This window comes from Vombatus ursinus, unplaced genomic scaffold, assembly GCF_900497805.2.
Source record: "Vombatus ursinus unplaced genomic scaffold, bare-nosed wombat genome assembly UNPS02014768.1, whole genome shotgun sequence".
NCBI lineage: Eukaryota > Metazoa > Chordata > Mammalia > Diprotodontia > Vombatidae > Vombatus > Vombatus ursinus.
Window position 1 is genome coordinate 19613516 of NW_020954546.1, and position 15474 is coordinate 19628989.

A 15474-nucleotide genomic window follows, 5' to 3' on the forward strand; every position below is an offset into this window, starting at 1 on the left:
TATATAGAAAAGCCACAGCATATGAAGAAGACTAGTAGAAACACCCACGGATTCTTAGGAGAAACAAAATCCATGGAAGGATCCAGCAATACAACCCATGGCCTCAAACATCTAACCACAAATGATACAAAGTGTGATTTTAGGCAAGGTGAGCTAGATAATCTAATGCAAAGAGCTAGCTTGACCACATAGGCAGCAGAGGGGCATGATGTGACAAGATTCGTGATGAAACATGACTCTGAAAGGGACATAGGTTATTGAGAAGGAGGAGGATGGGTGAGAATTGTGTGTGTTGAGGGACAGGAGGGCTGGAAGGGGACAGGGTAGCATTGTCTGTTAAGAAGATGGGCTCACTGGGCGGCTGGGTGGCACAGTGGCTAGAGCTCCGGCCTTGGAGTCAGGAGGACCCCAGTTCAAATCCAGCCTCACACACTTGAAGCTTACTAGCTATGGGACCCTGGGCAAGTCATTTAACCCTGACTACCTCACCAAAAAGCAAAAAATAAAATAAAAAAGATGGGCTCTTGTGAGGAAATCCAAGAATAAGGGGGGAGAAACATGATTTAAAGTATTTGGGTGAAGGGGAATGTAGGCAGACGCAATATTTTCATTGGCATCTACTACAGGCTACTTGTATAGATTGAAGAAATATAGGATTTGAAAACATCATATTCCTGGCATGGAAGCGTGATAGGGTAGTGATGGGGAACTTCAAATGCCTAGACATCTACCAGAGTTGTTTTTCTGCCCCAAGCAGAGCAATGAAAATTTTCTTTATTAGCTTAATAAGTTCATCCTTTAAAAGATGGAGTAAATAGCAAAGGAAACTTCTTTCTGTAGCCGATTTTCACCGGCAAGGGAGAACTGGTTGCTGGGGAGGAAATAGTGGGAAATGTGAGGTTAAAGTGGCCGTTCCCTGCTAAGATTTGTGATAGGGAAAAGGAAAACCAGGTATAACCTGCAATGTATATTTCGACTTTTTATTTTTTTTTATTTTATTTTTTTTTTGTTGGCTAGGCAATGAGGTCAAGTGACTTGCCCAGAGTCATACAGATAGTAAGTGTTATGTGTCTGAAGTCGGATTTGAACTCAGGTCCTCCTGAATCTAGGGCCGGTGCTCTATTCACTGCGCCATCTAGCTGCCCCTATGACCTGCAACATAGCACAGATTTCAGGATAGCAGATTTCAGATGGTTCTTAGAAAGAATAAGAACAAGCAGATTCCTTGGACAAAATCTCTGCTGGAGAAATCAGCCCAGGAGGAATAGGGCATTCTTAAGAGTGAAATTCCGAAGGTACAAAGCAAAACAATTCTCTTGAGGAAGAAAAGGGAATGTTATCTAAGGAGACCAACGTGGATGCTCGGGGAACTCATTAACCTACGTGGATTGTAAAAAAACAAAACAAAACAAAACAAAAAACCCATATAGACAAAGAAAGCAAGGATTTTTTCATTAACACATTTATGATTATCTTTCCATTGTCCAATCCAATCCAATATTAAGTACCTACTGTGTGCCAGGCACTGTACTAAGCACTAAAAAGACAGTCCTTGCCCTCAAGAAACTTATAATCTAAAGGGGGGGACAATACACAAAAGGAGGCAGGAAGGGGGGCGGGGAGGGGGATGTCAGGGAGTACCAGGAGCAGGGATGTCTCGTTCTATGGAGCTGAAACCAGGCTGGGCTGTAGATGCAAAGTAGAGTGAGTTGAATCTAGCTTCTACCCTCTATAAAGGATGGCATTGGGAGGAGTTTGGTTACTCCACCCTCCAATGCTCCAATCAGAAGAGAGAGGAGGCCTGTGGGAGGTGGTTATCATCAAGGCTTGAGTTAGCAGCATGGTAGTGAGTTTTTAAATGATGAGCTTATCCTGCCTGCAAAGGGGCATCATCTTATTCAATAGAATTGAAACCAGACAGGGCAGGAGATGCAATGTTAATTAATTAACGTGAGCTTGTACCGTACTCCAATTCATTAAATATTAATTGATGAACTAGACAAACCTCTTTTCCTATTGGTTAAATATTAAAATTATTGGATATATAATTAGTAAAACATAATTGATAATAAACAAATATATTTATAGTGTTTTGGCTAGGACCAATGTCACCGTCAGAGTCACCTCACCTCCTCAGAATGTCAGTAGATGATTGACTTACTATAGATAATGATTAAAATCTCTTAAAATCTCTATTTCTCTACAGTATTAGTCCTTTTTTTAGTCTTTTCTTCAATGAATATAGGAAGCAATCTTTTCCAAAACACACTGTACTACTAAGTTCCTCATAAAGTGACGTTTAAGATAGGTCTCCTAAGGAAGCAGTCCATCCTCACCTTCTCTCTGCTTTGCATGGATTGTTAGGTACTCACACTTCTCCATGATCAACACCCCTCCCCTTGACTCTGTAAGAGAGAACTCTAAGATTCTGCACACTAAGCTATTTCTCAATTGTCGTTTTCACTGTCCCATACAAAAGCAAAGATGGCTTCTGCCCAAAGGGGCTTGTATTGTTTTTGCTCTTCCCACAAACTTTATCTTTCTTTCTTAATTAAATTTTGATTTTTTCCAATTATCAAGCATTTATTTTTTTCTCCCTCCTACCTCCCAGCCACTTTGTGATGTCAGACTACATTGTTAAACTCCCAGATCATGTGATGTTAAACTACGGGATGTGGTGGTCCTCCTGTAAGGTGCCCTGCTTAGACCACATTTAGAATATTGTGTTGTCTCCTGGAAAAGGGATCTAAAGACTTGTTTTGTTTGGTCCCAGATAACATAAATAGAAGCAGTGGATGGGAGTTGTGAAAGGGCGTCAATAAGAGCTGTCCTAAGGCGGGACAGGCTGCTCAGCAGGTCAAGGGGCCCACCACCAACGCTCTGGAAGCCTTCAAACAAAGGCTCAGTGATCTCGGGCTGGGTAGTCAAGGAGATTCCTGTCTGTGTTTAGGTTTGAGTAGATCATCCCCGAGGTCCTGACTAGCCCTGAGATTCTGTGATTCGAGGAGTGCACCTCAAATCTTTTACTTTTTTGAAGTACATCCTGAATGCGTTCAACATTGAGTTTTTGGCTTGAGTCACTCATTTGTGACAAGACATCTCTTCTCTTTCTCAGCAGAGGACCAAAGAGAAACAAGATTGTTTTTTTCCAAATGTCAGAAATGGGCTGTTATAATTCTGATAGAAATAGCAGGTTCCCATGTCATTGGTTTTCATTTTCTCATAAGTTTTCTAAAAAAGAATAGAATGCCACGAAATACCATGAAAAAAAAATCAAAGAAACAGGATCGGAAGGCACATATTCCCCATGCTCTTAATCTTTATTCTGTGCTCATAATGAAGAGTTGATGTGTATAGAGCTGGTGCCAACAGTCATCTGTACCCAGGATTAACAGGTTATATATACAGCCTCCAGAATTTCTTTTCATAGGATGTGGTATGAGTCACTTGAGACTCACAATTGAAAAATACCAAAGGAGAGTCAGTTACATAGAGCCAAATGCACATGGACCTATTAAGGTGGTTATCTTTAGTAGCTTTTTGGGGAGGGGAGATCATTATTGCCCAATGCCTTGTACATCATGTATGTGGTTGTTCATTTGTTTCAGTTGTATCTGACTCTCCATGATCCCATTTGGGTTTTTCTTGGCAAAGATCCTGGAGCAGTTTGCCATTTCTTTCTCCAGCTCATTTTACAGATGAGGAAACTGGGGTAAACAGGGTGAAGGACTTGCCCAGGGTCACACAGCTAGTAAGTGTCTGAGGCAGGATTTGGGTCTTCCTGACTCCAGGTCCGGCGCTCTATCCATTGCACCACCTAGACCCTCAGCATTTGCAGATTTGATTGGCTGCTGCCCTTATTCACTAATATCAGTTTCCTATCGTCATTATATTGGTCTTATGAATATATATGTGTCTGTATAGTGCTTTATGCCTTACTGAATGTTTTTCTCACAACAAACAATAGCATGAAATAGATGATGATGATGGTAACTGGGACTGATCTGTTGTTTTAAGGGTTTGCAAAGCACTTGACATCCATTGGCTCATTTGAGCTTTACAGCAACCTTTGGGGATAAGTACTAAAGGCTTTGTTATCCCCATTTTATAGAAGTGGCGACTGAGGGAGGCTCAGTGAGAATAAGTGACCTGCCTAAGTTGACACAATTTCTAAGTCCCAAAGGCAGAAATTTATTTATTTATTTATTTTTGGTTAGGCAATTGGGGTTAAGTGACTTGCCCAGGGTCACACAACTAGTAAGTGTCAAGTGTTTGGTCTGAGGCCGGATTTGAACTCAGGTCCTCCTGACTCCAGGCCCGGTGCTCTATCTACTGTGCCATGTAGCTGCCCCTGTTTTTTTATTTTTTTTTTTTAGAGGCAGAATTGAAACCTAGGTTTTCCTATCCCCAGAATCTCCCAGGAAGTGTTGGGCATTTGTCTTCTGGATGCAGGGCCGTTTTTCTCTCTTCCATATCTTCTCCATCGTTCTGCTTCTGGGATCCATGAGGTGACAGAGTAACCATGGGCAGAGGTCACAGGCAAAACTGGAATCTTAGTGGGCCCTTGATGGCTGTATGCTGTTGCCAGAGAGACATCTAATTTATTCTATCTGGGGCTTCTTACCATGGATGATCTGGGGCATAATTCTTCACTTTTCCATAGTAGCAATGAGGAGGCTAACACTTAAAAATATAAATATTGAAAGCCAAGAGAGAGACAGCTTATATTTTATTTTCCACATATGAATATAGTTTAAGTGGATATATTTTGGTAATTTCAAAATCCATTTACAGACTACGTGACCTACAGGTTAAGAAAATAGAGTTCACATTATTATTCCAAGTTGTCAGAATGTAGTTTTAGGAATAGCTCCATCATAATAGAAAACTAATACAAGGTTATAAATGGAATGTCCTCTCTCTATTTAAAGTGTTTCTAATTGCATCTATCTATTTAACAGTTTCTTAGACTTAGCAAGTCATCTTTGTGACTGCATCATTTCAAGCAATTTCATAAATAAAATCATATTTCTCATGACTTTCAAATATGTCATTGCTTGTCACCGAATGAGTGAAGAATTCCACGGAACAGTAAAATCAACATGTTGCTATATTTATCACTATCCATTGAGCTGAACCATTGACTCATCCCATTATGTACTTTGCTTCTCATTTTGGCACAGAGATCTAATTTGTTCATTGGTTGGTCATTCTTGACCACCTCTCAGTCATCTTGCTAAGTATTTCATCTTTAATACGTCGATCACCCCAACTTGCCTTACTACTTAAGTGTACTGTGTGTATCATATGTGGTGTTCATTTTGTGTCCACTTTGATGAGGGTTCATCTCTAAGCCATTTAGGTCAGTGGTCTCCAAAGTAGAGTGGTGAAGTCATGGGGGGGCGGTGGATATGTTTACTCCAGGGGATTATGTGATCAACCCTATTGGAGGATGGGAAGATAGGTCACATCACCCCATGCAAAGATATTCAATTATAATTATATGCACCTTTATCGTCCAGTACTATACCATTCCACACCCTCCTTCTGTTGTGTAATCTTCCCGCCCCTCCCAATTTGAGCCAGCCCTTCACTCTTTAAGGTTAGTTACTATCTAAACTAACCATCCCAACTCCAGATCACCTTAAAGCATCCCTTGGAGGAGCAACCTCTTTGCTCTAAGGTATTGACTAAGAGTTAAGAGTTCTGCCTCTCTCCCTCCCCCACCTTTTTGTGGGAGTATAGAACAGAATAAATCACAAAGGATGACCCAGCATGGATGGATTGTGATGTGGATCTCAGATATCCTTAGATCATCTTTCCTTCCAACTCTTCCCCACCCCCATTTTTCACGACTCCCCCTCTGTTGGGAGTCAAGGGCACCCGCACTCCTCCACTTGCCCAAATTTTCACAACCTCTTGGGCCATTTCTCCTCGCTGCCCCCCATCCCACCCAGTCAATCACTTGCCAAATTTTGTCCATTCTGCTTCTCCCACATCCAGCTCCTTCTTGCCACTCACCCAACCCCTACCCTACTTCAGTCCTTCATCAGTCCTTTTGTCTGGACCGGCGTGGAGAACCTGCGGCCTTGGAGCCACATATGGCCCTGTAGGTCCTCAAGTGCAGCCCTTTGACTAAATCCAAATGTCACAGAACAAATCCCCTTAATAAAAGAATTTGTTTTGTAAAACTTGGACTAAGTCAAAAGGCCTCACCCGAAGATCTAGAAGGCCACACGTGGCCTCAAGGCCGCAGGTTCTCCACCCCTGGGCCCTGGACTATTGTAATAACCCTCCAAATAACCCTCTCTCTGCCTCGTGTCTCCCTTCTCCATTGCAGCCTCCATACAATTGCCAAAATGATTTTTCCCTCCTAAAACATAGGTCTGACCATGTCACTCCACTTCTCAAGAAATTCCAGTGGCTACCTGTGGACTCTAATATCACATATCATTTCATCTTTATCTGATCCTTTTAAAATGTCTATTTTTATGTTTTATAATGGCCATCCTTATTCATATAGTAGTATATGAGCATTTAGCTTATAAATAAGTAAATATGCATACATTGGGAGTGCTTGCTCCACTTTATTTTTAGTGATAGAGGCAAGATAAAAAAGTTTGCAGCTCAAATGAGGGAGCTGTTTGCTAGCCATTGTCACTCAGGTTTTCCTGTCCTGGTGTCAGGAAGTGCCTCCAAGGTAACCAGGACTTGTCTGGGGAGATTGTGTCTTCTTGTCAAACATCTTTGTGGATATTGATTTACCCCGGCTTCACTAACAATTTGATTTCATTTCTGCATCTGGTGTTTGCCTGCTCAGTGATGTAAACATACACTGGCTTCAGTCCTCCACCCTGTGAGGAGTTCGATACTCTTGTGATTTCCCTGGAGTCAGATCCTTCTTTCTACTGCACAGATGCACTGTGAGACCTTAATGGTTTCTGGATTTTTCTTGAAGTTACCGGACGCCATGTTTGTGATCAGTGGTTGAAAGGAAACCTGACCGCTCTCACTGGTAGAAGTCTCTAAGTCCTTCTCAGTTGGGGGAAGAGTATGATTCGTGTGAAAAGCTTATAGCTTTACCAAAGAAGAAAAAGAGAGCTAATTTTCAGGATTTATTTTTCAGAAGTAGGCTAATTCTGGATATTTTCTGTGGAATCCCAGAATCCCAAGATCAGAAGAGACTTCAATGGCCATAGAGTCCAATTCGTGGTGGTCTGGGAGTGCCCTCTTCAGCATCTCTGAGAAGTGTTTGTCCAAACTCCTCTTGATGCCTGGGGGGCGGGTGGTGAGTGGGGAGGGAGTCAGTTACCTTTGGAGATCACCCATACCTGAGGGCGATGGCCACTGCTGAGGTACAGACATGGTACCTCTCTGAATGCCAGATGAGGACTATTTGAGAGCCGACCAGTCTTCAGAATGCATTGATCTAGGGACACAGTGCCCTAGCAGTTTATTTTTGGTTCTGTGACTACAAGATGCTCTAAGGAGTTTATGATCTATAAAACTCCCAACAGAGCTCCCATTTAAAGATCCCAAGGCTGAATTCTGTTTTAAAGCCAGGTTCCTCCTATAATAATTACTCACTAATTGTCAGTCATAATTGAGGCTTTGAGATATTTAAGATTATCTTTAGGAGGGGCACATCTGTTTGTCTCATTTTAAAAGCATAAAGGCCAACATCCTCCACTCCGTGCTGTTATGATGCCTCATGGAGGTGAGCCTGGCTTCTCCAGGGTGTGCCAGCAAAGGGTGCATGCTGGCAAGGTCTTGCCATGTAGGAAAAGCTTTGGTTTGGACACAGCGATCACCTGTATGCTCGCCATCCATCCTAACAGCATAGTTTGTTTTGAAGGGGCATATCACCAGGTTGTCCATTGGGTGATAAATTTTCAGCCGTAGTAACCCTACTAAGTCAGTGGTCTTCAAACTTTTTTTAATCAGGCATCGCTAACAATGCATTTTTTTCTTGGTGGGTATGCTGGTGTGTGTGTGTGTGTGTGTGTGTGTCTGTGTGTGTGTGTGTCTGTGTGTGTCTGTGTGTGGGGGGTGGGGGGGGAGTGATTTTTTCAATGGCACTGCACAGTTAATGCAGTTGGAGTTAGGTTACAACTGACCTGAGGGGGCCAGTGCCTAGATCAGAAGGAAGAAGGCTAGGGATTTTCTCAGCTGCTGGAGCTGGTGGAGTAGGGGAATATTGACTTGAAATGGGCAAAGAGTAGGTATGATTGTGTTGGAGATAAACCCCATGGTTGACTATAGTGGAGAGGGAAGCATGTGACCCATCTTCCTACTTTCTGATTCTGATTCATGATCCTACCCATTGGGATCATGCCATGGTCCTCCAGGGAGTCCAGGACCCCACTTTAGAGGCTATTGTACTAACATACCATGTGCCCTGGCAGGGGGTACACCCACACAGATGAATTCACAGATCCTTAAAGCGTTGATGGGCTATTATTATCTTAGAACAGAGTTTTATGAAATCATTCTATAAATATTTAAATTCTGTCATACTTCCTTTCCAGAGCTACATTGACTCACAAAGCGTAGAACTCAAAATCTGGCCTTCTCTTTCCAATCCCAGAGCTCTTTCTGCTGCAGAATCAGAGTATAAGACAGGATCATTGCCCAAGGCACTTAGCATCCAGTTAGAGAAACATGAGAGCTGTATCTGACCCAGGATTGCACCACACAAGCATGATGTATCACAGAGTGCTAAATTACAAGGTCTGTAGGCTGTCGAAATTCGAAGGAAAGTGATCAGCCCTCTAGTACACAGAAAAAGCTAAGTGTCCCCATTTCCAGCCTGGTGACGATCTTTGTGGTCTGCCAAAGCTGTGGGGCTGCCCGCTTGTTCAGAACGATGAACGACCAGCAGAGTTCTAATTCTCTTTCTCTACTCTAACAACCGGGAACAGGAAAAATAAGTTCAGACCTGCTCTTACACTTCTTTCACTTAATGCAGCCTACACACATGACTTGTTTTTACTTGACCACTGTTCCCTATGTGCTCCACTTAAGAGAAAGAAACGGTGGGTAGATGAGAAATGAGCTTCTGTGTACTTGGCCACAAGCGAGGGATCTATGGGGAGGGTGGTGAAGGGGAAGTTAATTGGTAAGTGACAGCAGTAGAAAAAAAATCAATAAAGCGTTTTAAAGAGGGGGGGGAGAGAGATGGCCTACCATCTGTGAATGGTAAGCCCTGTTCCTGAATGCCCTTTATATCGGTGCACAAATAGACTCAGCAGTAATGGAGTGTACTTATTGCTACCGCAATGTCTTCTGTTGCACATTGTCCAACTGAGATCAGGGCAGAGCTAAAACTGTTTTCTTATTGCTCTGTGGTCATTTTTTTTGCTATATCTTTTTTTTTTTTTTTTTTTTTGGTTAGGCAATTGGGGTTAAGTGACTTGCCCAGGGTCACACAGCTAGTAAGTGTCAAGTGTTTGGTCTGAGGCCGGATTTGAACTCAGGTCCTCCTGACTTCAGGGCTGGTGCTCTATCCATTCCGCCACCTAGCTGCCCCGTGGTCGTTTTTTTTTAAGGGAGCTTGAATGGTACTCAGTAAGGCAGTTGTTTTCCCTTAGGTGTTCCGAATGGAATGTAAAAGTGACCCTTACAGGTTAGGATGTAGTCTGATAATGTGAGTTATCCATTTTTTAAAGGGAACACCAACTTCTAAGCCGTGTTGATTATTACTGTTAATGTGCCGTTAAATAATGGAAGCCTAGGCTAGTTGAAGTGAAGAGAACTGTTTCAACCCGGTAACATAGCCTCACTGTCCACAAGAGTAGATTTAAATCTGTTGATGTCAGTTTGTCAACACTTAGTAAGCACCTACTGTGTGCCAACTCCTGTCGCCTCAAATACTCTTGCGTCTCAGTTCAACAAACTCCTCGGTCAGACACAGGGATGGTCATCTTCTGTATCTCATTCCCCACCCCCACCCCCGTATCAGTTTGTAATTCTGAAATTCCATTATCTGACTATCCTCTCCTGGTCCTTACTCTCTCCCTAGGGCTCACTCCTCCTAAACCCATTCTCCATCCTCATCAACACCTCCAGTCACACCTCCCCAGGCCACCAATCCTGCTTTGGCCTCACTTACTTTCCAAATCTTGACCCTTTAGTTCACAATTCAAGTTGCCACCGTCCTCTTCCCAGGAATGCCTTGCTTCCTTGGCCTGGTGATGTTTGGCCCTTTCTAAATGAGTTGGACATTGATCAAACCTTGAAATCAAGGTGGTGCACAATATATCTGCATGTGTGTCACTGTCAATAGTCAGACAAGCCCCCCCCCCCCCCAGATTGTTCTCACCATTCACCGTCACTGCTTTTGCTCTAAAACTACGGAACACTAATGCATCAAGTCCCACAATCATTCTGACTGGGCCCACTGAGACTTTGTGACTTAATCTCGACTGAGCCCTCACTGCTGCCCGCCAGTTCTTTCATGCGTCACTGGTTTACTTTCTGTCATCCTCTCATAGGTTCTATTCCAAACTGTCTCCCTTCATGCCACGTATAGCACCCCTTCCCCTCCCTTTCACCAAAGGGCCTAGACTCATACTTCCCTGAAAATAATGAGGCCAGCCATGAAAGCTCCCTCTCTTCTGTGTTTCCCCATTTTGATCATTCCAGCATCCCCCTCTGCTTCTTGGCTCCAATCTTGGAGGATGAGGTGGTTCTTTCTCCTTGACAAGTCACCTCTTCTACTTGGGCCCCTGACCCACTTGCTCCTTCAGTCATCCCCTTTCCTCCCCTATTTTTTAACTATTCCTTTTTCCACTGGCTCCTTCCCTACTGCTGTCAAACATGCAACTCCAAGTTCTTCACTTGGAGTCAAGAAGACCTAAATTTGAATCCAGCGTCAGACTACCCATGTGATCCTGGGCAAGTCACGGGACTGTTCTCAGCCTCGGTTTCCTCATCTGTAAGAAATGCAACTTTGAAAACCTTGAAGTGCCATATGGACCACAGCGATAGAGCTGGGGGTTAGCTATTCCATCTCCTGAAGCAGTCATCCTGTGTCTCTTCTCCTTTTCACATCTCCTCTACTCATTGCTTCCACTTTTTTGCCTTCTACTGACTTCTCAACCCATTTCAGTCTGGCCTCTGTCTCTTCCACTCGTCTGAAAGAGCTCTCTCTCCATGAGCATCAGTAATCTTTTTGTGGCTACATCCAGTGGTCTCTCCTTAGCCCTCATCCTTTTTGACACAGTTGAGAACCCCCTTCTTCTGGGTACTCTCTCATCTCTGTTCTGTCATATTTAGCTTCCTACCTGCCAGACTGATCCTTCTCAGTCTTCTTTGCTGGTTCATCATTCACGGTCCCTTTCTTTTCCTTTCTCTGTACTCTCTTGGTGATCTCATCAGTTCTCATGGACTTCACTGTGATCTCTCTGTGGATGACTTCCTAATGTCCACATCCAGACCTCCCATGAGCTCTCTCCTGAACTCCCGGTTTACATCTCCAGCTGTCTGCTGGACATCTCCACATGGATCTCCTATAGGAATCTCAAATGCAACCTATCTGAAACAGAACTTACTATCTTTTGTCTCTTCATAATTTGCCTATTTCTTTTAAGAGTACCACCCTTCTCTCAGTCTACCAGGTCTCCCTCCCCGTCTTTATTCAGTTGTCAAGTCTTATAAATTCCTTTTCTACTTATGTCTCAAATCCTTCCCCTGATTTTTACTTCCAATTCCCCCAAGACCAGGCCTTCGTTATGTCTCTGTGGGGGAGCCTCCTTATTGGTCTCCCAAAATGCTGTCTCTCCCCTCTCTTGCCCGTCTTCCAAAGAGCTGACAAATGGATATTCTCAAAATTTTGGTCTGACCATGTTCCTCCTCTGCTTAAGAAGGCTCAGTGCCTTGTATTGCCTTTAGGATAATCTACAGATTCCTTTCTTTGGCATTTAAAGCCTTTCCCAACCTGCTTCCAGGCTCTGTGTCCAGGCTGATTACACGTTATTCCACCACACACATGCTTGACCTTACGGCCAGATTGGCCTTCTTGCTGTTCCCTCTACACTCTATTCCATCTCTTTGCAGCCTTGTCTTAGCAGAGACTGTCCTGCCTGTTCTCTTCAGTCTCTTTCAGCCCTTGGAACTCTTAAATCCTTTCCAGGCTCAGCTCGAGGTCACCTCCTCCAGGAGACCTGCCATGATTCTCCAATTGTTAGTGCCCCTACTTTGTATATAGCCCATATTTACTTATATCTAAGAATGACTGTGGGCCTTGAGAGTAAACCAAATTCCTTCTGCCTCCACCCCTCTCCCCCACCTCTGCCAAGTAGAATATAAGCTCTTTGTCTTAGTGTGCCTAAACTGGTACCTGGCACACAGTAGGTTCTAATAAATTCTTGTTGATGATTGAATAAAAGTTACCTGTGCAGCTTTTGAACAAATCTCCCAACATTTGCAGACATCAGTTTCCTTGGCTGTAAAATGAAGAGGTTGAATAAGAAGCTCTCTAAGATCCTTTGTATGTATAAGAGGTATAATTTTCTGTTTTATATTTTCCAGATGATTTTTTTAAGTACTAAGGAATTGTTAGATGGATACTGTTTTAAAGTAATATTTTTAGATTATATTCTGTGCAGGAAATCTTAACTTCTTTGTTCTTCCTATTACCCGCAGGATCAAATAGAAAATTCTCTGTTAGGCTTTGAAAACCCCTCCCCAACAGGAGCCTTTCTGCCTTCTTAGCATCCTCCCTTCCACCTGCCACATGAGCCAGTGACCCTGGGCTCCTTGCTGTTTCTTTCAGAAGAAAAGAAAATCTTCCTGTCCTGGCTCTAGGCGTTTTCACTGGACATCTGTTGGGATGCTCACCATTTCTTCCCTTTGGCTTCCCTTGCTTCCCTCAAGATCCAGCTCAAATCCCACCTTCTGTAAGAACCTGGAATCAGGAAGACCTGAGTTCTAATCCGCCTCAGACACTTACTAGCTGTGTGATCTTGGGCAAGTCACTTAAGCTCTCTTTGCCTCAGTTCTCACATCTGTAAAATGGGGATGATAATAATGGCCCCCACTTCCGAGAGTGGTTGTGAGGATCAAATGAGATAATGTTTGTAAAATGCTTAGCACGGTGCCAGGCACATCGTGGGAGCTATATAAACGTTTGTTGCTGTTGTCATTCTTTGTGTTGTAGACCACAAGCAATTTTGTGGAGGGCCTATGTTTCCTCATTTGTATTTAACTCATCTTCCGGGGCACTTTAGGTGATTAGCTTAGCTTGCTACAAGGCAATTGGCGTGTTTCGTGTGTCTGGGTGTGTGCATGACCATATATAAGTTATGGCTACATGCTATATATACACATAGCTACACAACATACATACATGTATATATGTGTATGTGCCTGGCACACAGTTTTCAATTTGTCACCTCAAAACAGCTTCGCGTTATTGTGAGTTACTCCATTTTTACAAAGGTTTATCTTTGTGTATTTTATGTAGATCCAACAATATCACAACATTCGATACTATTTCAGTTATTCTCCACCTGAAATGATGTTGGTAACAAACGAACCAGTACATAGCACAGTACTTGGCACACAGTTGGCGTTTAATAAGTGCTTATTGGTGATTAATTGATGCATGCTGATCTTAACCAGGTGGTAAAACTGAATTGTTTTCTCTTTCCCACCAGATGTTGATCATCTTCACAAATTAGAGTCTCCATGGCCCGGACGTTACCTAAAAATCATTTTGAGTAAAAAATCCATTGAGTAACGTGATCACAGCATCAAGATGGTGGGAAAACTAAAGCAGAATTTGTTATTGGCATGTCTGGTGATCAGCTCAGTGACTGTGTTTTATTTGGGGCAGCATGCCATGGAGTGTCATCACCGAATAGAGGAGCGCAGTCAGCCAGTCAGACTGGAGAGCATCAAGGCCACCGCCAGAACTGGCTTGAGCCTTCAAGCCAACAAGACTGTCACCTACCACAAGGACATGCCTTTAATCTTCATCGGGGGAGTGCCTCGCAGCGGAACCACCCTCATGCGGGCCATGCTGGATGCCCACCCCGACATCCGTTGCGGAGAGGAGACCAGGGTCATCCCTCGAATCCTGGCCCTCAAGCAGATGTGGTCCCGGTCCAGCAAAGAGAAAATCCGGTTGGACGAGGCCGGCGTCACTGATGAAGTGCTGGATTCTGCCATGCAGGCTTTCTTACTCGAGATCATTGTGAAGCATGGGGAGCCAGCCCCGTATCTGTGTAACAAAGATCCTTTTGCCCTAAAGTCATTAACTTACCTGGCCAGATTATTCCCCAATGCCAAATTTCTTCTTATGGTTCGAGATGGGCGTGCATCCGTACATTCCATGATTTCCCGGAAAGTCACCATAGCTGGATTTGATCTTAATAGCTACAGGGACTGTTTAACCAAGTGGAACCGCGCCATCGAGACCATGTATAACCAATGTATGGAAGTCGGGTATAAAAGGTGCATGTTGGTCCATTATGAACAGCTTGTCCTGCATCCTGAGAGGTGGATGAGAACACTCTTAAAGTTTCTCCACATCCCTTGGAACTACTCAGTACTGCACCACGAAGAGATGATCGGGAAGGCAGGGGGCGTGTCTCTGTCCAAGTGAGTAGAATGTGATGCTTGTGCTCCTTGCCTGGGAACCAGTGAATGGGAGGGTATCTGAGAGCCTCTGCTGGGGAGAAATAGTGCAGCATCCACTGGAACCTGACCATGAATCCCCCCTGACACTTGACCACCTTGTGACCGCGGGCGAGTCTCTCAAGGCCTGGGTTTCCTCCGATAGCAATTAGGCAGATAATAACGTCTACCTCCTAGGGCTGTGGTGAGGATCCATGAGGTAACATAGGCCAAGGGCTTTGTGAAAAATGATCCCACGGCTCTGGTGCTGCCTATTATTATTATCACTGCCCATGGCGGATGCTGGTTATTATTCCCTTATGTTTCCGGCAGGGATTGTTGTAAAAGGCCCAGCTGTTGTTTTCCTAGCAACAACAACAACAATAATAATAATAACTGACATATAGCGCTTTAAGGTTTACAGAGTGCCTTCCATACATTATCTCATTGGATCCTCACAATAGCAGAGTGAAGTAGGTGCCACACCACGGGACAGTGGTAGCCCCATTTTACAGATGAGGACACCAGAGGTCAAAGACCAAGTGACTTGCCCGTGGTGATGCAGCTAGTGGGAGTCAGAAGGGGGATTGAAACCCTGGTCTTCCTATAACTCCAAAGAAGGCACTCCTATCCACTGCCTCATGCTACCTCACTGGTGACCCTGTTCATCTCATTCACGTCTGAACATTTTTATGAATTAAGGCTGTTAGTTATTGTCCTTTAGTGTTAAAATATCAGGAAATATACCTGCTCTGGTGTTGACATACAGAAGGTACCTAGAAAATACTAAGACTAATAGAATCATGAGAATTTTTACACCTGGAGAGAACCTTAGAGATTATTTAATTCAATTCC

The 15474-nt window shown here is 43.6% G+C and overlaps 1 protein-coding gene across 7 annotated transcripts in view; it reads left to right on the top strand.

Moving 5' to 3' along the window:
• TPST1 (tyrosylprotein sulfotransferase 1) overlaps positions 1-15474 on the top strand; it is a 118655-nt gene that overhangs the window by 32501 nt on the left and 70680 nt on the right. For all 7 annotated transcript variants that reach the window (XM_027862286.1, XM_027862291.1, XM_027862285.1 and 4 more), the window contains one exon: positions 13659-14604. In XM_027862286.1, coding sequence (XP_027718087.1) covers positions 13760-14604 — 845 coding nt within the window. In that variant the 5' untranslated portion in view covers positions 13659-13759. The remainder of the gene's footprint in view (positions 1-13658; positions 14605-15474) is intronic.